The 23,446-nt window shown below is 33.9% G+C and overlaps 2 protein-coding genes and 1 long non-coding RNA gene across 5 annotated transcripts in view; 2 read left to right on the top strand and 1 right to left on the bottom strand.

Moving 5' to 3' along the window:
- Positions 1 to 267: 267 nt before the first annotated feature.
- LOC105115269 (uncharacterized) lies at positions 268 to 1,384 on the top strand. The gene is made up of 3 exons (XR_840311.1): positions 268 to 532; positions 632 to 676; positions 832 to 1,384. It is a non-coding gene; the product is annotated as an uncharacterized LOC105115269 (long non-coding RNA).
- Positions 1,385 to 1,545: 161 nt separating this feature from the next.
- LOC105115270 (transcriptional activator DEMETER-like) lies at positions 1,546 to 12,626 on the bottom strand. Of its 2 annotated transcripts, none has more exons than XM_011012109.1 (20): positions 12,427 to 12,626; positions 11,265 to 11,991; positions 9,038 to 10,810; positions 8,565 to 8,927; positions 7,700 to 7,790; positions 6,168 to 7,596; positions 5,944 to 6,023; positions 5,700 to 5,784; positions 5,516 to 5,607; positions 5,376 to 5,444; positions 5,210 to 5,246; positions 5,029 to 5,111; positions 3,811 to 4,242; positions 3,272 to 3,308; positions 3,131 to 3,197; positions 2,744 to 2,883; positions 2,572 to 2,637; positions 2,318 to 2,432; positions 2,195 to 2,233; positions 1,546 to 2,044 (listed from the first exon to the last, which is right to left on the bottom strand). In XM_011012109.1, the coding sequence occupies exons 2-20, from the start codon at positions 11,797 to 11,799 to the stop codon at positions 1,932 to 1,934; spliced, it is 5,646 nt and encodes a 1,881-aa protein (XP_011010411.1). In that variant the 5' UTR covers positions 11,800 to 11,991; positions 12,427 to 12,626; the 3' UTR covers positions 1,546 to 1,931. The 2 variants fall into 2 exon arrangements, with proteins under 2 accessions (XP_011010411.1, XP_011010412.1); XM_011012110.1 differs by having other exon boundaries at positions 3,131 to 3,188; positions 12,427 to 12,625.
- A 10,292-nt stretch (positions 12,627 to 22,918) lies between these two features.
- LOC105115268 (uncharacterized) overlaps positions 22,919 to 23,446 on the top strand; it is a 4,822-nt gene continuing 4,294 nt past the window's right edge. Inside the window, exon 1 of one of the 2 annotated variants that reach the window (XM_011012108.1) lies at positions 22,919 to 23,420. In XM_011012108.1, coding sequence (XP_011010410.1) covers positions 23,238 to 23,420 — 183 coding nt within the window. In that variant the 5' untranslated portion in view covers positions 22,919 to 23,237. Of the gene's footprint in view, positions 23,445 to 23,446 lie in introns of both variants that reach the window. The other variant, XM_011012107.1, reaches the window with a different exon arrangement.

The raw sequence follows: 23,446 nt of genomic DNA, 5'->3' as shown, positions 1-23,446 counted from the left end.
TGATGTTTTCATTGCACCCTCTTTAAAATAATTCTTTAAATTAATTGATCATCGGAAGCTAAATCATCAAAGACCTTCAAAGCGTCTCACAACATTAAAAAAATCTAAAAATCAGGGGTGCTATTAAAAACGTTTTGAAGCATGGGGTAAAAAATGGAACATCCCGCAATCCACAGGGGCAAAAATAGTTCATCCTCAGCCGCAAGAACACACGTGTCGACATATAAGCCACGGTTTCACAAAAATCCCGAGAACCACATCCACAACCAAAGCAGAAACTTTCAAAATCACGATCAGAGGGAAAGGGAAAACAAAAAGGCGGCAAACATTGAAAGAAAGCACTAGCAAGGAAATCAAATCCATCCCCGGACATTACAATATAAAACTAACAAATATAATAATTTCCAAAACCCTTCCCCTTAAGTTCTCTCTTCATATCCGCCCCCCCTCTCTCATCATCCGAGAGAGAGAGAGAGAGAGAGAGAGAGAGAGAGAGAGAGAGTTTCCGTGTCTCGATCGTGCTCCTACTCAGGTACGCAGTGTCGATCTCCGAGTTCACTCGAAATTCCAAACCCTAACTCCTCGCGTCTCTGTTTCTCAGCTTGATTTATCCTCCTTCTTGTTACTGCAGAAAATCAGCGAAAACGAGTTGTCGTTGATGAGAATTTAAGCGCAGGTAATTTGAACTTCTGATTGCGTTATTATTTTAGTCATCGGTCGCGATTTCTGTTATTGCTGCTATTTATTTGTTTTTGATTGCGATTTACTGCCGTTGCTGTTATTGATTTTATGATCTTTTGGAATTGTGAGCACGTGTTTGTTTGGCTGCAGAGAAAAAAAGATTAGATACACCGTGCTGGAATCGATCGAGCTAAGTTTTTTTTAGCGTAATTTAAATTACCGAGCATGATTTTTTCGTGTTTTTTTCCTTCTGAATATGTCTCTGCTTTATTTTTTTTTAAATGGCGACGAGAAGTTAATATCAGTTTTTGTTAGAAATCGATCAGATTGATTGCTTGTGAAATGTTTGTGATTTGATTGGTGAATTGCTTGAGGTAGGTCATAAATGTGTTGGTTTGTTGATCTAGTGGATTAATTGTGTCTGGCTTAGCTAAATAGCTGAATGCATAGGATTATGATGTTATGTGCTCTTTTGTTTTATAAGCAAGTGATGGAGGGTTTTCTTACCAGGTGTATATGTTAATTGATTGATGAATTTGAATACCTGTTGGTTCGAAATACAAGCAGGCTTTAAAATAGTCTTAAGAATTGAGATTTGAATGCCTGTTTAATAGATGGATGTGCATAAGTTCTGTACGTTTTTTAAAGCAGAGTTTAATAGATATCGTTCTACTTCTTTTTGGTGGTCGGTGGGGTTGATATTGATTAATTATTGAACAAGGGCACTGTTTTGAGCATGATTTGAAAAAGAATCAGGTGTGGGGGAGAGAGATTTGCCGCTACTCACTACTTTTTGAAAATAGCTCTGATTCGAGCATGAATTGAAATAATTTGGATGAAAGGAGTGTTGCTCACATTGACTAGTTTCTTAAGAATGGCCCTGTTTTGAGCTTGAATAGAAAAAAAGCATCTTAAAAACTATGAAATCAACTAAATTCCACTAGCCATGTCATCCTACAATTACACATGAAAATTCTTTCAGCTGGGTTTGGATCCTGTAAATGGGATCGCATCAACTACATCCCATTAGCGATGTTATCCTACCACTTCAATTGAAATTTGTGTGCCCAGCTCGGATATTGTAATGCATCTCATGTTAGAGGAAGAACACTTGAATCTACAACAGAATGTTAGTCATGGATCTTTCTTCTTCACAAAGCTTGCCATGTCTATTAAACAAAAAATAAGGTAGCGATGTCTTGCTGGTCAGAACCATTGCTGTTAAACTTCGCATGCTGCTCTCCTGCTTGTCATTTTTTCTCGTTCTTTGTCTTTACCAACCTACTTACTGGAAAGTGTAATCTGGCCTTGAGAGGTCGGGGTGCTCTTGTTTTCTGGTCGAACCCCCTCACACAAACAAATCCTGCAAATAAAGTTTCACCAATCGACGAAGTCAAGCTGACTGAAGGTTGCCAAGTGTATGAGACTTGAATTTAACAATATCCCGGCATGACTGGCAAGGTGTCTTTCATATTTCAAGATTTTATTAAATACTGAAAACAGCATCGGATACCTTTCCAAAAGCAGTGCTGAACTCCTTCTGTTGAAAGTCCTGGGAAAAATAATGAGTTCTTGTTAGCCAGCCTTCTCCTTTGTAATTTAGTTGGAATGTTAATGCACTAACATTGTCTTGTACCTTTAAATATTGATGGTACAGAAGTTCCAAAGTAGACAATCCGTCTTGGCAAATTCCATATCAAACTTCTTGGAACATCAATTGGGTTTAGGCTAGATTCATGATCAGCAAACATCTGCAAGGAAATTGCAGTTTCACTCGATAATTATTTATTGAAAAGTTTATGGCTTTAAATTCTGGCATACACAGGATGGGCAGGTTTCCTGGTCATTTGTAGGAAATAGGAGAATTACACAAAGTTTTAGTAGTTTTACCTCGTTCACTTGAAAGTACGTTCCATTCAGTGGGAAGCTTCCTCTCATTGCTGTTCTACAAGGTATCTGTATATGTGGTAATAAAAATATCAGTATGCAAAACATTTAGTTAACTAGAATTCTGGGGCTTCCACGGTGATTATTTATGTACCACAAAGATGGATATACTCACCAGAAGTGTTCCTCTTACTGTTTGTGCATTAGCTTCTCTGATACTGTTGCATGAAAAACATATCTTTTCACTGCACAATTTGTTTGGTTCCCGGGACTGACATTGTTGTTCTGGTGGCTCAATTGAATTTGCAGTTTCACCTAAATAATAAGATATTGCTTAGTAATACTTCAAGGCAGTGGCATCTTTTACTCGTGAGAGGAGCATTCACTATTTCTTGTCACATCATATAAGTAGAATGCTTGCTACTTTGGTAAGTCATATTAACACGCCTGAAGCTTTGCAACATGCTCCAACAGTAATTAGTTCTCTAAATACAGAATAGGTAGTCTGAAATTCGTTTTAGTTGCTGTTGAAACCATTGAAAGTCACAGTTTTTGTACTCACCTGGTGTCCATATTGCTAGAAGGTATGGACTAGGATCATCAGGTTCTCTTTTATCCATCTGCAAGTTCTATAAAGTGGCTGTTAAATAAAGCATGTAGTTTCAAGGGAATAAAAACGTTAAAAAATGGAAGGAAAACTAACCCCCTGAAGGAGAGGATGTGAATCTGGAAGTTCATAACTGCATAACATCACGACAACACAAAGTGAGTTGCATCATTTAGGACCTCATCCATTGTCCAAACTTCCCCTCAACCTATTATAATTAATGGAGCAGGCTGTGAGTTTGAAATCTGGCTTTCTGCCATTATTTAGATACCTGGGGTCTTCTGGTTTTTTAGCAACTAATTTGTTTTTCATTTCCAAGTACTACTGTTGCATGATGTGCATGGTGCCAATAGTTGGTTCGGCTTATCACATGTTCGAGATGATTTTTGCTAAACTTATATAGTTTTGTATGAATCTGTCTTTTATTTGTTGAGCTGTATGTATGTTACTAGTAAATCATTCTGCTATTGGTTATGAGCAACGATAGAGCAGAAGAAAATTGAATCATGTGTCTATGGGTTTGGGGGTGGGGGGGTAGCTTTGATAAAATAACTATTAAGCATAAGGACCAAAAAAAAACTTAAAAAGGTGGAGGAACTCAGTTCCGACCTTGATTATGAGAAGATTTTACTTACACTTGGTGTTCTGTCCGTAGGCGACTAACATTCTTCAATTTGGGTGTGGGGATAGAAGCATTTGGATCTAAAGCAACTAATGCTTTGGACATATCGTATTCTTGGAGCTCCATGTTTGTATGTATATAATTCTGTAAATTCTCAGTAAACTCTTCCATGTTGAGTTTTATTGTGGGTATTTCATCAGGATCTTCTCCGAAGTCCTCAATATCAGTCTCTGCTAATTCAGTCTGCTCTTGATCTGGTGTCACTGGCTCTTCAATTATGGGTTCACAACTGCCAATATCAAACCCCACGCTTTTATGTTGGTTGTCCTCAGGTGGAGGTAATGGCATGGGATTGATGACTATGCTTGGGCTTTTTTCAGGCATAAAGGGAACGGTTGAAGTTGCTATATCCTTTGTTTCTGGTCCAGGTAGTGCAAGCCTTGCACTGCATCAAATACAGCACATATTTTCCTTTGCTTTAAAAAATCAAAAGTATGCCTGTTATGCATATTAAGAAATGAGGTACTTGGTTTTAAGAAAATGAAATTTAACTTGTCTATTTAGATCTCTTGTTATCTCATCCATTGATCTCTTTCAGCAATTATCAACACTAAATTTTCTTTTCCTTCGTTTTCCCCTCCTACAACAAGGATAGATCAAAGATGGGATGGTCATTATTTACTTTTTAGCCTGGAAGAGTTGGTAAAAATCTTTATATATCTATGGCCTGGGCAAGAATGCATGCGTATCCAATATAAGAAACAAAAATGTGTTTTTCAAGGATTGTCTTCAATGAAAAACTCCTTTTTCAAACATCTTGTCTTAAACTGAAGTAAAATTGTGGCCCCTCATGTGCAACTGATTCGGAGATCGTGAATAATTTTGGGTCATAGATCATGTATTTTTGATTGAAACACTACCCTACCTCTTCGTTGCTGCGAGAGAGCAGTCAACCACTACAAAATTAGCATAGCATGACATTACGAATTGCAATTAATTTTCCTCCTCGCTAACTTTTATTGCTACAAGTGACCTGTCAACCATCTGTTATTTTGTGTATTTTATTCTAGTTGTGGTATTTATAAGTTATACCACACTAATTTTATTTCATGTGATTGAATACTGAAATGGTCAGCCTTGCAATGTTTTATATTTCAAAATCATATTTTTTGATGGCTAGCATAATATTTGTTACATGCTGTTGGCAGTATGACAGAGAAGATATGCAAACCTTGTGAAGGCACTTGCAAAATGTCTACATTCTGCTCTCATGGGACATGCATTACAGTTGGGTCTACTCTTTGTGCAAAAGACCTGCATAAGTTAAAGCACGGGTATTTTGATGCTTTTCAGATGCTTAATCACAAATAGTACTCTGATTAATATGCTATCAAGTGCCAAAATGAGTATACCTTTCCAAATGTAATCATCTGGTAATGTAATTCATACCTGTAATCCCATAAAAAAAAGACGGGAATCAACAAATCTTATCTGAATTAAAAAAACCCATGATCTTTATGCATGGAGAGTACAGCTTTCAATGAACAGAATGGCTCCAAGGAAGAGTCATGCGATTACAGTGTTCTTTGATCGAGTTTGCACAATCTTGGCCAGAGATATTTTTGAATTGACTCGAGTATTGGGTACCTAGAGGGAATTTGGTTAGTATTTTTGGTGAACTAGAAAATTTTGTGTCAATTTTGTGACATAATACTTACAGTTCTAGCAGGTGCAACTGCAGTGACTCAGGCAGTGGCTGGAGAGGGACCCATCCGAGTCGAACTGCTATTCTCCCAACATTTGTGTCAACCTTTACAAACAGGCAATTGAATAATTTGAATTGTACAAATTTGCTATCTCTTGTAAGTTCAACATTATCTGTTTTTTACACATGAAACTCACTGGGAACGCAAGATGATGAAGTGTTAGGAGCCGCACACATTCCACGCTTTTCAACCCCAACCCCCGAATACTTAGCAGATAATCCCTGAAAAATAAAGATATTTCAGAAACTGGGGAACATATTATGACATTTGATCAATTGTTTGCTATCTTTTGCTTAAATTTTGTTATGAGTAGCTTCATATTGACATACTGGAATAATCAATACTTTTGATTAGGAACTCTAATATTTGGGGTGGCTTACTTTGCTTCGCCAGGGGGCACATCTCTTAACCATTCCAAATCAATGCTTCCATGTTCCCTTACCAGTCGGTTTAGGAATTCCTGCAATATTGTGCAACCATTATTAACATCTTTTATCTGTGCCTTGAGTTCACATAATCCACCATGAGTAAGAGAACAGTTCACAAAGCCATTTGAAGAGGAAAGAAAGGTTATTAAGGCTTGAGGTTAAACATACTAAAATACCTGGATTCGTCCTGCTAGAATTTTATTCATCCCTCTTTCTTTGATGGCTTCAGAAATCTCATTGACTTCAGCACATCGCACTGCTTCATAGTCCAAGGAATCCATTGTGTCTTTGGTTCTCTCTTTTCTTCCATTTGTCTGCACTTGCTTCCTTAAACTATCCCAGTCAAATGTGTCTGCTTTCTCACTCTCAACTTTTCCTTTTCTAGCTTTTGAGGCATTTACATTTGACTTGAGGTTTTCCCTGTTATTAGGATGTACTTTCTCCTTTGTATTTGGATCAACCACTATGTTTTCTAGGGGTGTTTGCTTATTCACAGAAGTGATCCTCTCAAAATCAAGAATGTTTTCTGTGAGTCTGGGGACATTCGAGATGTGCTCTGTGTAACTGTATTGCTTCTCAGGCAATGTTTCGGCAACATTTACAGGTCCACCAGCTGACATGCTTTGCCATTGCAAGGTCTCATTCCTCTCATTAACTTGATTTTCATGGTAAGGCTGAAAACTGCTTTGTTCATACATTGATTGCTTTCTGTAGAGAGAATGTTGGACTGCTAGTGGAGCTTCTTGATACCTTGGCAACTCGTATTGTCTGCCAGCTTTTTTACCCACACTCGCAGCCTTTTGTCCAACAGTTTTGCTTGAGCAGCTTGCAGCCTTTTCTTTGTCGAATCTGGAAGAATTTGACGTCCAAGAAGATATGGAATCTTCACTGTGCAATTTGAAGCCTTCTGCTTGCTGTGTATTGGACTGTGAAGTCATGTGGTGCAACCCATAGTTACTGCACGGAACCACTTTCCCTTGCATCTGTGGATTGCAGTAATTGAATTGCTTATTATATGGAGAAAAGCAGTTCAGATTACCTAATCTTTCCAATCCAGCTCCTTGCTGCGTGTTCTGTATACCTTCTGTTTGCTCATTTTCATGCCTGGATCCCCCATGAAACAATGAACTTCCACTCTCACAGCCATCAAATTCTTCTAGCAAGGTGGGACTCTCCATCTGTAAATGATCCACGAAAGATAAACCATGACTTGTGCTAGGTTTACATCCAGTAGGAGGGTCTTCTGTTTCAGAGTTGGAGCCTGAGTAGGATCTGACTCCTCCATTTTCTAGGACAGTTGAGGAATCAAAAGAATCTTGTGATGATACAAATTCTTCCTCCAGGCTGTGACTTTGTGCCCCTACCATGCTTGCTCTTTCTATACACCAAGTTTCAGATTCTCCCTGTGGTTCTGATCCATGGTGTGTAATGGGGCTTTGGTTGTAGAGTGGATACCTAACCTTGCTGTTCCATTTGATGATGCCTTTTGGGTTTTGCATGCAGACATCTGGTTCTTCAACCATGATGCCTTTCCTATGGCTGTCACAAGCTGCGTTGCTCCTAGACTTCAGAGGAAATAATGAAGCTAGAGACATGAAGGCAGAGCTGCAAGGTCGGAATGTAGTTGACAATATTGTTCAGTTCATGAATAGAGATTAATTATCATGGCTCATCTAGTCTTGAAATTAAGCTCAAATGTCAAATTTACCTTGACAGATGATCTGAAACATTTTGGGTAAGGAAAACTCCTATTACTGAATCAACAACCGATCCCTTCCATTTTGAAAAACGCCTGTCTCCTGCAAAGAATGTTATTTAGATTCATACATGCAGGTGACTATCTATTTGATTCACTAAAGAGGGAATAAAATTGTTTGTTCAGTCTTGGTATAACATTGAGGGATTAGATGTGTGATCTGTGAGCTGCAGAACTTGTGACTATATATCACCTAGTTTTTCTCTTCAGAAAGCATTAGCAAAATGTGTTAATGAACTTTTGAACAATTTAGTAACTCAATTGAATCTTTCCAGTAGGTTATTTTAGCAACTTAAAAACTCAGAGGAAATGTAGTACACTGGTTTCCATGTTTATCTGCACTGAGGAGGCAGCATAAACATTTTGCAGTTCCATTCTTATATTGTCCTGATAGCAATATCTGATTCTGTTTTACTACAAACTTACATTAGTAGTGGGAAACTTACTGATGACTTTTTCTTCCGAGTGAAATAATTCTTCTCTGAATTGTGCTTTTGTTTTTCATGCATGACAGCGCTTTTGCATTTGCAACATTCCATGTTATGTCTCTGTGCATTTGCAAGGGACACATGCATGTGTAAACAAACAAACACTTGTACTTCTACATGTACAAATGCAATATGTTTGCAATATGAATGCTCTGTTTCTTCAGGTAAGTATGAAGTTGTATGTTTGTGAGTGGATGCAGCATAGCAGGACTACTCGTTCTCAAGTTGGAGGGCACAAATAATATACATGTCTCTCTCTCTCTCTCTCTCTCTGCTGTTGAATTCAGTAATAGTGTTGAATATGTTGGGAAAAAGTACAAGATTTTTACCTTGAACGAGATGCATTCTTGCAATGAATGAATCAACTCGCCCATGAAAAACTTTTCTCTCTTCCTCCCACCATTGCTCCTTCCCTGTATCTGTTTTTTCAAGGCCTTCACTTCCTTCTTTTCCCATCAGCAGTTTCCATACTCTGTCTGACTCTGGGTCAAGGTCTACTTTAGGCCTTGGCTTGTGTTTTTTGACAAATTCAAACCCATCATAGGGAACAAGTGTGCCACCTCCTTTATAAGGCACAAGTGCATTTTGCTCTCTGTTTTTTATTTTTTTGCTCCTTGCATTGAGACTGAGGCACTCCATGTGGTGTATGACTTCTTCAATTGTAGAGGAGAATTTCTGCTTTGCTGGTCGCCCTGCATTGGATGTCAAGAGTGGTTGCTGTAATTGTGGTGACTAGAACATTTAGTAAGTTATCTGAACCCTTAAAGCGTTATACTTATAATATATGCTAAACATGCTATACCTCTTCTCTTTGCAGATGGCTGCTGATGTTCTTTCAAGATATCCTTTGGTTGTTGCGGCATCCTACCCTTTCCAGATGGAATTGGTATTGACACAGTAGCTCCAGACATCTGCTGTATTCTCGACATTTCAGTGTTGCAAGTTTCAGGTTGCAGTTGGCTATCAGATGCATGGTTTGTTTTGAGAGGGGTTTGTGAAAGGTTGTGACAAACTGCTATTGCGGTGGGGGAGAGGGAGTTATGGACTTGAGCCAATCCATTAGTCTCTCCTGTCCTTTCTAGGTGTAAAAATGGGTTAAATGAAATACATTGCTTTGGAAGGTTCTGTGAAGCCGTTGGGTGAACATACCACTCACCAGGATATTTAGTTGTTGCAACACATGACGGCATACTCAGCGTGTTTGTTTGAGTCCCATTCTCTGTTTTGTTTCTTTTCTGGGCCTCCAAACATCCCATGCCTGGAATGCTTTGATGATATTCATCATCTAATGAGCCCACTGGATGTGAAGTACAAGTGTTTGTTTTCTCAATATGAAGGTGTTCTCTCTTGGATCCTCTACCCTCAATTAAATATAATGGTATCATTTGTACTGATTGAGGGGTATTCTGATATGTTATCTGTCTAGTCTGCTCTGGTCTTTTTTCTAGAAAGACAACTTGACCAATTCCTTGTGCATCTCTAGCATTGACGTTTAAATTCTCCATGTGCATGATTTTTCTTGGAGTTAGTTCAGCAGCTACCACATGTCTTTCTGAAATTGATGTATAACTTCTTCCCATCTGGTTCATGAGAGGTGTCTGGTTACTTGTAGCACCTGATTGCTTGCTTTCAACCTGTAAACTGTTCTGCTGGTTCATCTGTGAAGTTGTAGTGCTTGAATCTGCCACTTGAAGACTTGTGTTCAGATCAAAAGTCCCTCTTTTTTTATTCAGCGTGTCCTCCTGAGCAGCTGCATTACTGTATCTTTCATCTGTGGTAGTTTCCAAATTGAATCTCAATTCTCTTCTACATGATTTTGCACCAGCTTCAGCACTGGAATGTGCAATCCCTACTGTGGAGTCTGCATGCTGATTTGCTGATTCATTTATGCCCTTCTTGCGTACATACTTTCTCTTCACAGGACGGGTATTTATGGTTTCTCTGATAGAATCTGTATGTTGAACTGCTGATTCATTCAGGCCCTTCTTGCGCACATACTTCCTCTTTGCAGAGCTGAGAGGTGTAGTCTCTATAGCAGAATCTGTTTGTTGAATTGCTGGCTCTTTCAAAGCTTTGCGAACATACTTCCGCTTTACAGTTGACTTCTCCTTGGGGTTGGTGTTTTTTGTGGTTGCAGCCTTGGGAGTCCTTTTTGGTTTGCCTTCCACAATCACCTTTGGCCTATGCTTTCTTCTCTTTGGAGGTTTCTGCAGTGGTGTTTTATTAAGGTCAATGCCTTGTTCTTCTGGCCTGGCTAGATCTTTTTCTCCCTCAAATGGTGTAGAAATGACGGCAGAAGATGAGTCTACAATGTTACACGAGAGCTCTTCTGAGTTGTGTTGATTGGCTTTGATTTCTTTGAATACAACTAAATCGTTTTTCTCATTTTCTCCACTTGAGTTTTTTTCTCGCGAGGGACTCATTGTTGCAGGAAGCTTACTCTCCAATCTCTTGGCCTGATCTGGCACTACTGTGGCAAATTTAAAAGAGGTGGTAACACTTGAGGCTGCATCAGCTTCTATTCTTGGTGATGAGTTTAGATCATGGTTAGGAAGGCAAGGCAATGGAGGTTCATCTGCAGGCAGTAATATTCTTAAGAATGTAGAATAAGATTTTGACAAAAGAGGAGGTTGAAACAATAGTTCAGCTAGTGGCAGAATGAAAGCTGATTCTTTTTCATCCCTGTCTCTTGTTTTTTTATCTTCCTAGTGAGTTTTGATTCTTGTAAAATGAGTAAAAGACACAAACTTAGTTAATCTGTGGAGTGTGGAATGCTTAAATTCTTTTGCTTATACCAAAGCATATAGAAAATGTCAAATTCTGATCTAGATAAATAAATGGAAACCTACATGCTAAATTACATCTCTGTGCTCAGAACTACATTCTGTAAAATTGATCCAATGCCATATGACATGAAATGCAGACATCTTATGTTTAGCTGTTACCTATGGATTGGAACGAGCAGTTCCTACATTACAGCAGTCTTGTGAACAAGTCGTAAAAATTAAAGGACAGGTATGTTTACTTACAGTGTGTCTGGGATGAGATATAGCTGCTGCTCAAAAGATTCCAGCAGCGAGCTTGCTTTCCGAGCAGCAAAGTGGGTTCACTGCAATTGTTGACTTGAGCATGCGGGTTGGGAAATGAAGGACTCCAAACCATGCATGTGCTTGCACTAGGAGGTGCGACAGGAGAGGTAAATGTAGCTATATTTGGATATGCTAAGATACTTGCTAATAAACTGCTATTCAAACCTGCGGTCCGACTCTCTATATGACTGCCTGTGTTATTATCCATTCTTGTCACCTCATGACCTATACCTGCATTCCTAATATTATCCCCACCATTTCTAACCAGTTGATCAATCTGGTCAGCATGTTGAGCCTCTCTGCTGTAATTTGACACATCCTGTTCACATCCACTGGAAAATCCGGCCAGTTGCCAATTCGTTCTGCCCAATTGGTTCCCTTGCCCATCAGTCAGCATCACATTAGATCTTGGAATGGGCTTCTCTGTCATTGTCGGTAAGAAATCAGTATCCTGCGGGATTGGAAATCTCTCCATGATTAATCATTGGATTCATTCTACCAGCCAACTGTATCTAGCTTTTCTTCCTCTTCTCTGCTCTGGGTAGTGATTCTCTCGATTGAAAACACTAATTTGCTTCTGGTGCCTAAGATTTTCGATGAATTGCCAAAATTCATTGATTTATACAAGCCCTCTTCCTCTTTCTTACTTCATGTGCCTGAACCTCCCCTGCCAAAAACCCAGAACACATTTTATACTCGAATAAAGTCAAGAGAAACTGCAATTGCATCTATGTTATAAATGCAGAGATCATTTCCCGTATATTTCTCAATGGCTAAAAGCTATTTCTATCTGTTTCTTGGAAAACATAGAAAACATGAATAACAATGGCAGTATAATAAACAATAAGAAAATGAATAAATAGCTATTTAGTTTTTTTTTTTTTAAAAAAAGATTAGCCAAATCTGCATAAATTGACTGAATTCTACTCAGTTTTGAATTTCTAAGATTATGGGTACCAAAAAAACTTCAATAAAATCTCTTAAGAGATCTTTTTGTGATTTGCAGCAACAGACATGCAAGCACTCTAGTTGTTGAGGGTCAAAGGAAGAAAAAATAAACAGAAATTGTAAATAAAATATCCATGCACAGCACTTAGCTCACCGATCTGTAACTCCGTAAGCTGAGAAACCTTAAACGAGTCAATGCCGGAAAATTCCAAGTCCTTGCGGTTGTAAGGGAGGGAAAGTGAGAGAAAATACAGTGACGAAAAGAACCAAACTTTATTTCAGATGTTATATGAACATAGACTAGATCGGGGCACTCCACCTTGTCTTTTATAACATGGGCACCCCCCACCTTGCCTTCTAATCCTAATCCTACCCTTGCTTTCCATGTTTTCTTGCTCTATTTCCAAAATTATAATCTTGCCATATTTTTTCACTCGTGTCAACTGTTTTGACTTGTCACTCGCTACGTGCGTGTATTATGAGACATTACTAACTTGTTAATTCTTAGCTTGCTATATGGTCTCTCTGATTTTCAATCTTAATGCTTTCCATTTTCATAAATTACAGCTGTAAAAGGAGACCATGTGAACTATTTTTATAGAAAACACAAATTACCATAAAATAAAATGGAAAAATTGCCCAGCCATTTATATCAAATTAACATGCAGGTTTATCTTGATGGTTTTCTTTCTATTTTTTCTCCTTTTTTTGCTAAGAGCTTATCTTCTAGGAGGTTGCTGCTGCTGCTTGCCAGGTAGTGCTCTTTTCCATAAAGTCCCACATAAATAACTTTCCATGTGTTAAAATGACATATCAATTAGAACTGTCCTTGTAAGTAATTAAGATGGCAATCTCTCTTGAATTGAGTAAACACTGAGGTGAAAAGGCACGAAAAATTATGATAAACTCCCAGGTCTTTTTTCCTGTAATTAAATCACAACCCCAGTTATAAATTAGGCACGATAAATTCATCAGAAGATGATAGGTATAAAGGAAAGGGTATTGCAGTAAATCACAAATACAGCAGGAGGAGATACCTCAGATGCTTCCAACGCGTGTTGTTGATTTGTGCATGAACTAACCACGTGTCCCCCCAACCCAAGACTAAACCCAGCAAGCAGACTTTCCTTGCCTTGTTGTCTGTGCAAAATCTAACTGCGAGGTGCCCGCAATAGAAAAAACAAAGTGGAAACAGCAAAAAAAAAAAACATGGGTATAACGCAAAAGGCTATTGACAGAGAAAGAGAGAGAAAGAAAGAAAAGTTCATATTCTCTTTATCTACATGCATGAAAACGACGTAAATCTTTTAGCATCACGTTGCATGAAAAAATATGATGGATCGAATTTAGTAAAAAATTAATATAATAATTTTATTTTTAATATATTTATTATTAAATAAATATTTTTTAATTAAAATAAAAATCTTAATTATTTTAACAAGTTTTTTAATATGTTAAGATGTGCGTCCAGATCACATAATATTAGTGTTGTAGGTTGTATAAAGTTTTTGCGGCTAAAAGTGTTATTAATAATATGATAATTGATTATGCTGCCTCCTAATTTCAAACTTGATTTGAAATTTGATTTGGAAAAGAATTTAAATTATTAATTATCGAATTAACTTGTGATTTAAGTAACTAAATTAACCTAGTTATAATAACTTATGGATCAAGTAACTTAAAAGCATAATGGCTACCAAAGCCAAAACAAGAACTGTAGTCTCAACTCCTCCAAGTGGATCTTGCATGATAGAAACTTCATCTAGGCCTAAAGAAGGCCCAATCCAGGTCCAATTTGAGAAGAAACCTAAGCTCCTAAATCAATCCTTGAAACCACATTCCAATCCCCATCACATGAGAGAAATTTCTGAAATCCAACTAAATTTTCTTTGAAATATGATAAATTTTATGATACTTATACTATAATTACTGGATATTCATAATATAGAAGGGATAAATACAAGGAGAGAAAATCTTTCTCATAATTTCTTTCTTTCTTTTTTCTGTTTCTTTTTTATTAATCTTCTTTTATATTATAAGTCTCTAGTAAGCGTGTTATATTTAGTAATATGGTGTTAGCTATTTTTTAAAAATATTTTTTAATTAAAAATATATTAAAATGATAATTTTTTAATTTTTAACATTAACATATTAAAATTATAAAAAATATTAATCTTAAAAAAAAGCATTTTAAAAGAAATTTTAATCATAAAATCACACACTCTCTACGTCAATCTTATAAAGCATTTTACACGTTTTTAATACAATACAAGTCAAGCAAATGAATTGGTAGTGTGTTTATAATATTAAGTTTATTTTTAAAAAAAATCAATGATTTTAAAGTTTTGATTTAAGAAAAGGTAAAAAATTTAAAATTTTTAAGAAATATAATGTCCCACCTTGCAAAAACATAGGCCATGGGTTACCTTGAATTTTCTATCTGTTGGTGGGACCTCTCAGTACTATCCCACAAGCACCCCCATGGCAATTCCCTTCCACGTCTCCTGTCACCGCCCACCAGATACGAATTAATTTACACCGCGTCTTAATAAAAAATAAATAAAATTAGCGTACACGAATGTAATTAATGTCTGCTTTGATAAAATCTTTGGCTGCATTTCTGCACGTGCTTTTGGGGGACACAATGAGTTTTACTACATTCAGTGTATTTGTTAACAAATATTCATGTGTATAATAAGACTTCTCTGCATTTATTTTAATAATATAAAAGACAATGGATAGAGTCTAATGGTAATATTGTAATGATTATATTTTAATTGTATAAGAAAAAAATGCATGAAATAAACATATCATCTCCTATTTTTTGTTGTAAAGATGTAGAATTTATTTTAAAACTATATTAAAACATATTTTTTTTATATATTTTCTTTTAATTATATATTTTTTTTATCTATTTATATTTTACAACACTAAATATAATTAAAAATGTTAATAAATTAATCATGAGAGATGTATCTTAACTGGTTATTTTTTGAATTTTTTAAATTTACTTTTTAAAAGTTATTAGTTTTAATTTTATAAATTTTAAAACTACTAAAATTTTAAATAATAATTAATTTTAAAATTTATAATATTAATGAAGATATATATAAGCTGCTTCAATTATTTATATCAATAAAAAATATATATACATATAAATTTAATTCGATAATATAATCACGTGTTTTACTTTTTCATGAAGTCTTTTTATTTAATGGTGTTATGTCCTTAAATGGGACCCAACAATCATCATTGAAGTTTTCAATATATTTTTTTATTAATATTATTATAATTTTTCATTTCCATCATGGGTGATGGATTCGTGGTCAACATCTAGTTTCGACAATATTTGTATTTTTGAAATGGAATTTGCACTTGAGAACTGAATTACTGAATAATTCACTCTCGAGGTGTCTATAAAATAGCATTTACTCACCATATTATTGTTGAATTCTAATCTTGAATGATAGTGTAAGAAATATATCTATCTATTATTAAACTAAGCTCTCGAATCAATCACTATCAATAGCTATGTTTTTTTTTTAATCAATTTAATTTAGCCATGTTAGGAATCTTGAATCGTGTTCATGGATTGTTATTTCTCTGCATGAGACCAAATTATTAAGAAATTATAGTTATTAAACATGTTTTAGCTTGATAAATTAATTACGTGGCTGGCTGTGTGATTTAGTTGATTTAATCAAATATATTTATATTAAAATCAATAAATAATTTGTAAATAAAACAATGTCATCTTAAAATAAAATAATAGATTCGAACTCATTAATTTACCCCCAATCATCCAGTAGAATTAGCCCTAAATGAAGCGAGGCCTCAAATTGAGCCTAACAACTGCGGAAAAAACACTTAATTATATAGCATTAATGTATTGATTATAGATTTGGACTCCTGTGTATTCGAAGTTTTAATGGTGCTCTTATAAAATAAAAAGTTAGGGTTTAAGACATGCAAACACTAGGATATCCGCCATTAATTTTACTATTTGAATATTTTATTTTTTATTAAAACAGTTGAATTTTTATATATACAACAAAATGAAACCATATAAAAAATTAGTTTAAATCGACTAGTTTTAAATTGATTTGATTAAATTATATTAGGAGTAAAACCAATAATTTATTTTCAATGGACCAGTCTTGTTGCAAAATCAGAAAAAATTGATTAGAGATTTGTAACCAAAACTTTTAAAAAGAATCACCAAACCAACTCTACACTAATAAAATATATAAACATGCATCTAACTAACTAGGTAGTTAATTATTCTAAGAGTTGAATATGGGAATACAAGAGAACAAGAATAGGACGACCTATTAACTTGTAAGGCTAAAAGGAGCTTTTCAGCCATGGTTTCTTCCCTCTTAAGGTTAAATTATAGAACGGTATTAAATAATATAATTAATGATTTTCAAGAAAGTAACGAAAGTGAGAGAAAGAGGGCCGGGGAGGGGCCATATATGGCATCACATACTGGGTTTTCAAGAGAGAGAGCTTTAAAAAACAAAAGGCTTTGTCTTTCACAAGAAGAGGGGAAACTTGTTTTTCTAGTCGAGACGAGAGACAGAGAAGGTGATAGCTGCTTTTAGGGTTAGAAGCAAATTTATCATCTATATCTGTTGTTTTTAGTAGTTCTATGTTAACTGAACGGTTTCAATTTGATTCGGTTTAATTGTTTCTTAAACTATAATTCAATCTAATTAATTTTTTTATTTCTGTTTTTCTAATCAGATTTTTTAATTTTTTCAATTTAATTAGTTTTTTTTCCTCTCCTAACCCGCCGCACCTCCACTTGAAGGAGGTTTATGCTTAAAAATTCCCCCGTTCCTCTGTTTCGATAGCTTTCAAAGGCCACACCCGAAAAAAAAAAAAGATTCTATCCAGCAATCCAACCCCAAGAAATGTGTGTGTGTGTGTGTGTGTGTAATGCTCGTATATAATATAATTCCCTGCATCGATCGAGCGCTCGACTGTTTCTTGAACCCCGAATAATATTGTTTGAGACCGCCCGCTGTACCCAAGGGTGAAGCTTTTTCTCCAGCAGCTAATGAAACTGCCACGTCAAATGTAAATCTTCGCATGATTGGTTAATAAGTGCATGGTTGCTCTTGAGATTGAATAGCCAAGACTTTTATATAAATAAATGGAATGAATGCTTCTCTTATTTTCAAATTAATCATCTCGAGTCTAAAATTTCTTGTTTTTTTAAGAAAAAACACTATACTTTTTTATAAGAAACGACATGATCTAGTAAAAAATCTAATGGTTCTCGTTAAGTAATTCTAAATTAAATCACAATTAAAAATAAAATATATTATAATCAAATCAATACAAACAATAATTTAAATATAAAATCAATATATTTTAAATTTAGTGTTTGCCCAATGAAGTTTCTCCAGTGGGCATAAAAAAGAAGCAAATGATACGAACAAAACTTATTGGTCGAGGTGCACGAGGCCGAAGCCGGTGCCGGTGACGGAATAAAAAAAAACAAATCCCTATGACTGGACCTGAGGATTCCAAAAGCTCACCGTCCTTCCAAACAGGCCAAATATATATATCAAAATCCTTTCTCCGTGACCGAATCTTAGAAAAATTATATATAAATAAAATCCACATGGGAGATTTAATTAGTCCCGAGGCATGCTAAAAACAGCCAGCCATTTTGAAAAAATAAAAAAGAAAAGGAAAAGAGGAGGGACTGCACCTGCGTGACTCTCCTTGTTTTCGTAAGAATATAATTAACAGAGGAGCGAAATATAGTAATGGTCTCCCCAAAATGTTTCGTTTTTTCAATGTGTCCATTGTCCACCTCATTTTTGTAACCTCCGCGAGGCTCTACCCCCGCTGTACACACAACCCCACACTCCGCTGCTGTAGATTATATTATTTTTTAAAAATAAATTTTAAAAAAATGCTGTGTATAAAATTTTTTTTTTCCTAGTATTATTAAATTCAATCAAACATATTAATTTTAAAACCTATTACTAACTTCTTATCTGGTTTTAATTTTAATTTAAATCATATAAAAACTAATTAAACTATTCAATTTAATGGGTTTAAAAACAACTTTAATAGCTGGTAAAAATAAGACATAACTTTTAAAAAAAATTAAGATAATAATTTTTTATATCGAGATAATACCATATTGAGTTGATCTCGATCACCCTGCGACTTGTATCATGAACTTTAATGAGTTTAATAACTTTGTTATTCTTGTAAATTATTTTTATTTGATTTTATAATAACATTAGACGTTTTCAAAATCGAGCATCAACTCTAAAAAAAATATTTGAGATTATAATAACTCTATAAAAAATAAAAAATAAATAGACTATGAATTTCACTTCTCAGCCAAATCCAATATTGAATAAGGGTGAAATAATAAAAAACAATATCAGGTTTGATAGGTAAACCTATTAAACCCGTAAATTGAGTGACTTGAGTAAACATTTTAAACTCGTAAATTAGGTAATAAACTTTATTAAAATTAATAACTTGTTTTTTTCTAAATTATTAGTTATTTAACTATATAATAACAGAAATAGACTATCATAAAATTAAATACAAACCAATATTAAATTTTTTTTTAAGGCTATGATAACTTTATGAAAAAAAACTAAACAAATTATAAAACTTAATTTTCAAAAAGTTTAAAATCAATTAAAAAAATTTTAAAAAATAAAAAAATAAAAAAAATAAAAAAGTCAAACTTGTCACATGTGTCAACAGATCTATGGACTTTTTAAAACTTAATAACATGTTTTTTTTAGAAATTATTTTATTAACTATGTAATAAAATAAAAAATAGATAATCACACGACCGAGTTCAATTAGAAAAAAAGAAGAAGAAGAAAAGATACCTTGCTAAACCTGCAAACAGAACAATCAGGGCTATTTTGTCAAACTAGTAAATCGGGTTCTTGACTACATAAAATTTAATAACCTATTTTTAATTTTTTTTTTAAAACATAAACCATGCTGCAATGTTGGAATAATTTTTTAATATCAACTCGATATTGAGATTTTTTTTGATACTGTAATAACCATATAAAAATAAATTAAAACAAATTATATATTTAAATCCCCTTAAACACATCTTATTTGGACTATTTTTTTAAAATCAATAACCAAAGTAAAAAGAGATTCAAAATAAAAGGAAAAAAACATCAACAATGTAAATTACTACTGTGATCCATAATGTTAATGTGCGTAAAGAAACAATGATTTATAGTATATATAAATTTTAAGAGTCCATTTATTTTTATATTTTAAATATGTTTTTAAAGAATTTATTTTTGCTTTGGATTAATTTTTTTTTCATATTTTTAGATTTTTTTTGATGCATTGATGTGTTAAAAATAATAATAAAATTATTGTAATATATTTTCAAGTAAAAAATATATTAAAAAACAACTATTAAAATACCAATTGAGTTCTCAAAGCATTAACAATCTGAGCTTGAATGGTGTGTGTGTATATAATTCTTAGAAATATTAGCACATATAGTATAAATTGAATGAAATACCTAACTCAATTAAAATCAACGAATTTCATTTCCATACACGAAAATAGTCTCGAAAAAACAAAACTATTCAGTTAGGGTGGGGAAAATAAGGGCAGGAGTGCTATATTATAACCCCCAGCGATGCTTGAAATCTACTCCACACGATTGAAAGTGACTAAATATGCAGGAGATAAACAACATGAAACGACACCGTAAAAAATCCACGCCCAGCTGCCTTGATTATCGATTTTTTATTCGTTAATAATAGACATCATCAAACCATTTAATACGGTAATTTTTTAAAATAATTATATAGTTTAGAAAAATAAAATTTCTTTGGTGTTATATTTTAATACTGGTTTCATTAAATTAAATGAGAAAACAATATTTCTTTTGAAATTTACATCTCAGTGTTCATTATTAAACCCTACGTTTAGTAACTCTTTGCGTTTGTAAAGCAAAGAGAGATTTCTAACAATGTGGGTGTGTCAATCAATATTCATAGTGATTATTTAAAGTTTGTTTTTTATTTTAAAATTAATCCTAGAAACTAATTAATTAAATAACATTAGTTATTTTCCCTGTACCATAAAATTTTCCATCAACTTATTTCTACTAACTGAAAGAGAAATGAAAATAAATAGCAAAGGCTTGTTTCACGGATCTGGGCTTCCATTTTAGTGGTTGGAATTGGAAATAGGCCCAATGTGTACCAAGGCCCATTTTCTGCGGACACATGATTTGGGTTTTGATTGGGCTCCTTCCATTGATTGGGCTCCGTCCATTAGAGAAATGAAAATAAATAGCAAGGGCTTGTGTTACTATTCAGAGAAGAAGAAAAAACATCAGCGGGCAGACACAACATTAGAATAACAAAAGGATGATATACCAGTAAACAACCGATTTAGCTTATAACAAGAAAGAAAGAGTGCACTTGAGTTCGTGGGGAAAGGGAATTGTTTTTGTCTTTATATTCGGGTCCAATTTTTTTTATACATGTTATTTATCCTTACAATATATTATATTAAATTTATAGGGTATTTAATGAATTCAAGAATAAATCATGATATATATGAGTTGACTCAAATACATTAAATTATATAATTTTTTTTTATAAATCTTAAAAATCACAATTAAACTGTAAATAAAGCTCTGAGATAGTAAATCATGAATGTTAATAAATCTAATCTCAGTAGCATATAAATAAAAACAAGAAACCGATATAATTAATTAAAATAATAAATCAAATAAATTTCTAATATAACTAGAAAATGAAGGGGAAAAAAAACAAGGCTTCATCTTGGCATGATCCGCCCATGGCCGACAGGCCAATCCAAGAGGAAACTAGATCGTAAAACATGGTAGCTAAATCTCATCTTGATTTAATAATAATAAAAATAATCATAACCATTTCTATTAAAAAGAAAATTATCTTATGATTGACAACGAGCAACGAATTGCGAAAGAGACAAAGGTACGTTTGGTAACCAGTAGTGCCAGTAATCTGTACACTGACACTTCGTACCGGGTACTGCCGGTAATGAAAGGACCGGAAAAGTTGACAGAATCGAGTCCTCTCACGCGACACGACTGGCATCGGAGTTTTTTGTGCTCGTTCTTTGTTGTTGCTTTAAACTGATGTTTTTATTGTTTTTTTTTTTTTTGTGCTCGTTCTTTGTTGTTGCTTTTAACTGATGTTTTTATTGTTTTTTTTTAAGTATTTTTTTATTTTAAAATATATTAATATAATATATTTTTATGTTTTAAAAATTATTTTTGCTATTAATATATTAAAATAGTTAAAAATAATTAAAAAAATATTAATTTAAAATAAAATAATAAAATAATTTTATTTTTTTTAAATATAAATAGTTATTTTTTAAAATATTTTTTATTTAAAAATTATTTTTGCTATTAATATATTAAAATAGTTAAAAATAATTAAAAAAATATTAATTTAAAATAAAATAATAAAATAATTTTATTTTTTAAAATATTTTTAAAATAGCGAAACAAACTTGTTACTCCATCAACAATCAACCTGCAATCTCCTGCCTTCCACGACTGTACAAGGCATGAGTTGCCATGGTATTTCCACGTCGATGGCCTAAAGTTATAGCAGAAAGAGAACCACGTGGTCGATGTGATGTGGTAGCTGCATCTATCCTTCTCGCTTCTCCGTGTGTTTTTAGTATTTTAATTAAAATTACATTAATATAAAAATCATTCAAAAAAATACATAAAAAAACAAATACTGGTTGATTTTGAGTTTTTTCTTATCATATTTTATTTACTTAACGTTCAGCATTGCTCATTTAAAAATAAATTTAAAATTTAATTTCAGCTAAACAATAAATCATTTAGAGAATATTATGCAATTTAGGAAATGATCGCAAATGACTTTCGTTTTCATCTGAATATTTATTGTTTGTTTGTTAATATAATATGATATATATGTATAAAAAAATATTTTTAATTAGATATATTTTAAAATAATTATTTTTATTTTTATTTTTAAATATTTATACATTAAAACTATAAAAAATAATTTAAAAAACATTAATTTATATACAAATATAATTTTAAAATCATTTTAAATAATAAACTAAACCACAAAAACAACCTCTCACCGCACAATCTAACATTTTGCATGAGAGTTTCGGCTTTTGCATGTCAGGCAACAAAAGTTTACGCTTTTACATGAATCACACAAAAAACACTCACATTTAAAGCATCTCCAACTTCCCGGGTTCCACGCGAGCAGCACTCACGTGTCCCCAGCATGTCAAATGACAGCAGTGCCCTCATCCAGTAATCTAACATGTGAACCGTGTATTCTAATGACACCTATAGATTCACCCAACTCCTTAATTTATAGTAAGAGTTTCGAGTATGGAGCTCCCCTCCCTACCCCACAGTAAACATGATTTTATCTTATAAATATACTTTCAAATTTAAAAATTCAAGCTTATAGTTATTCGTTTTTAAAATTTGTTTATATTTTTTTATCTATTTTCCTATAAATTCACCATGGCTGTTCCGATTTTTTTAAATAACATAAATGCAATTTTATTTTGTCTACTTCAATTTTTTCAAAAAAACAAAAGATTTCACGAATGAATAACTACCTAAACAAATTCTTTGCATGACTCATTTAAAAAATATACGTGCAGAATTTGATTAATATACACTTAATTATTATCAAGTATTGAAAAGCATATACCTTCAAAATTGTACCGTGGGACCCCATACAAATCTTCCTCTTTTCTTTAAAGCGCTTCGCCGTCGGAAGGAAAGCTAACCCAACCTGCAAAAATTCTAGAGCTCTCTTTCTTTCTCACTGCAGCGCGCGATAAGTACGCAACAAGAACAGCCCTGATGGGTGCGTAGGTTGAGAGAATTTGAGTGCAAAGTAGAAAAAGCATCGCCAACAAGACTGTGATATGCTTGGTGTTCTCTGCGCACGCCCCAAGCCTAACTGGATCCTCAACTCCCTCTTCACTCATTTCCACAATCAACACCACCACCACCAAAGTAACGACCGCCTATCTTTACACCTCCCCCATTCCTTCACCGCGGCTCGCCGCCACCACTCTAGCTTTTGCAGGGCTGAGTGCGGCGGTGGAGGAGCGGCGGCGATATGGCACGTGGT

Source organism: Populus euphratica, unplaced genomic scaffold, assembly GCF_000495115.2.
Source record: "Populus euphratica unplaced genomic scaffold, PopEup_1.0 scaffold672.1, whole genome shotgun sequence".
NCBI lineage: Eukaryota > Viridiplantae > Streptophyta > Magnoliopsida > Malpighiales > Salicaceae > Populus > Populus euphratica.
The sequence above is the reverse complement of the archived record's forward strand: the minus strand, read 5'-3'. Positions and strand labels throughout refer to the sequence as shown.

What these genes read in the sequence shown, in the direction of transcription:
- LOC105115270 (XM_011012109.1), bottom strand. Translation starts at nt 11,799, where the DNA reads ATGGAGAGATTTCCAATCCCGCAGGATACTGATTTCTTACCGACAATG. An exon ending in AAGAATGCATCTCGTTCAAG is followed by an intron (nt 7,791 to 8,564) that starts GTAAAAATCTTG and finishes CATTCTTTGCAG; the next exon opens with GAGACAGGCGTTTTTCAAAA. An exon ending in AGATGATTACATTTGGAAAG is followed by an intron (nt 5,112 to 5,209) that starts GTATACTCATTT and finishes TAACTTATGCAG; the next exon opens with GTCTTTTGCACAAAGAGTAG.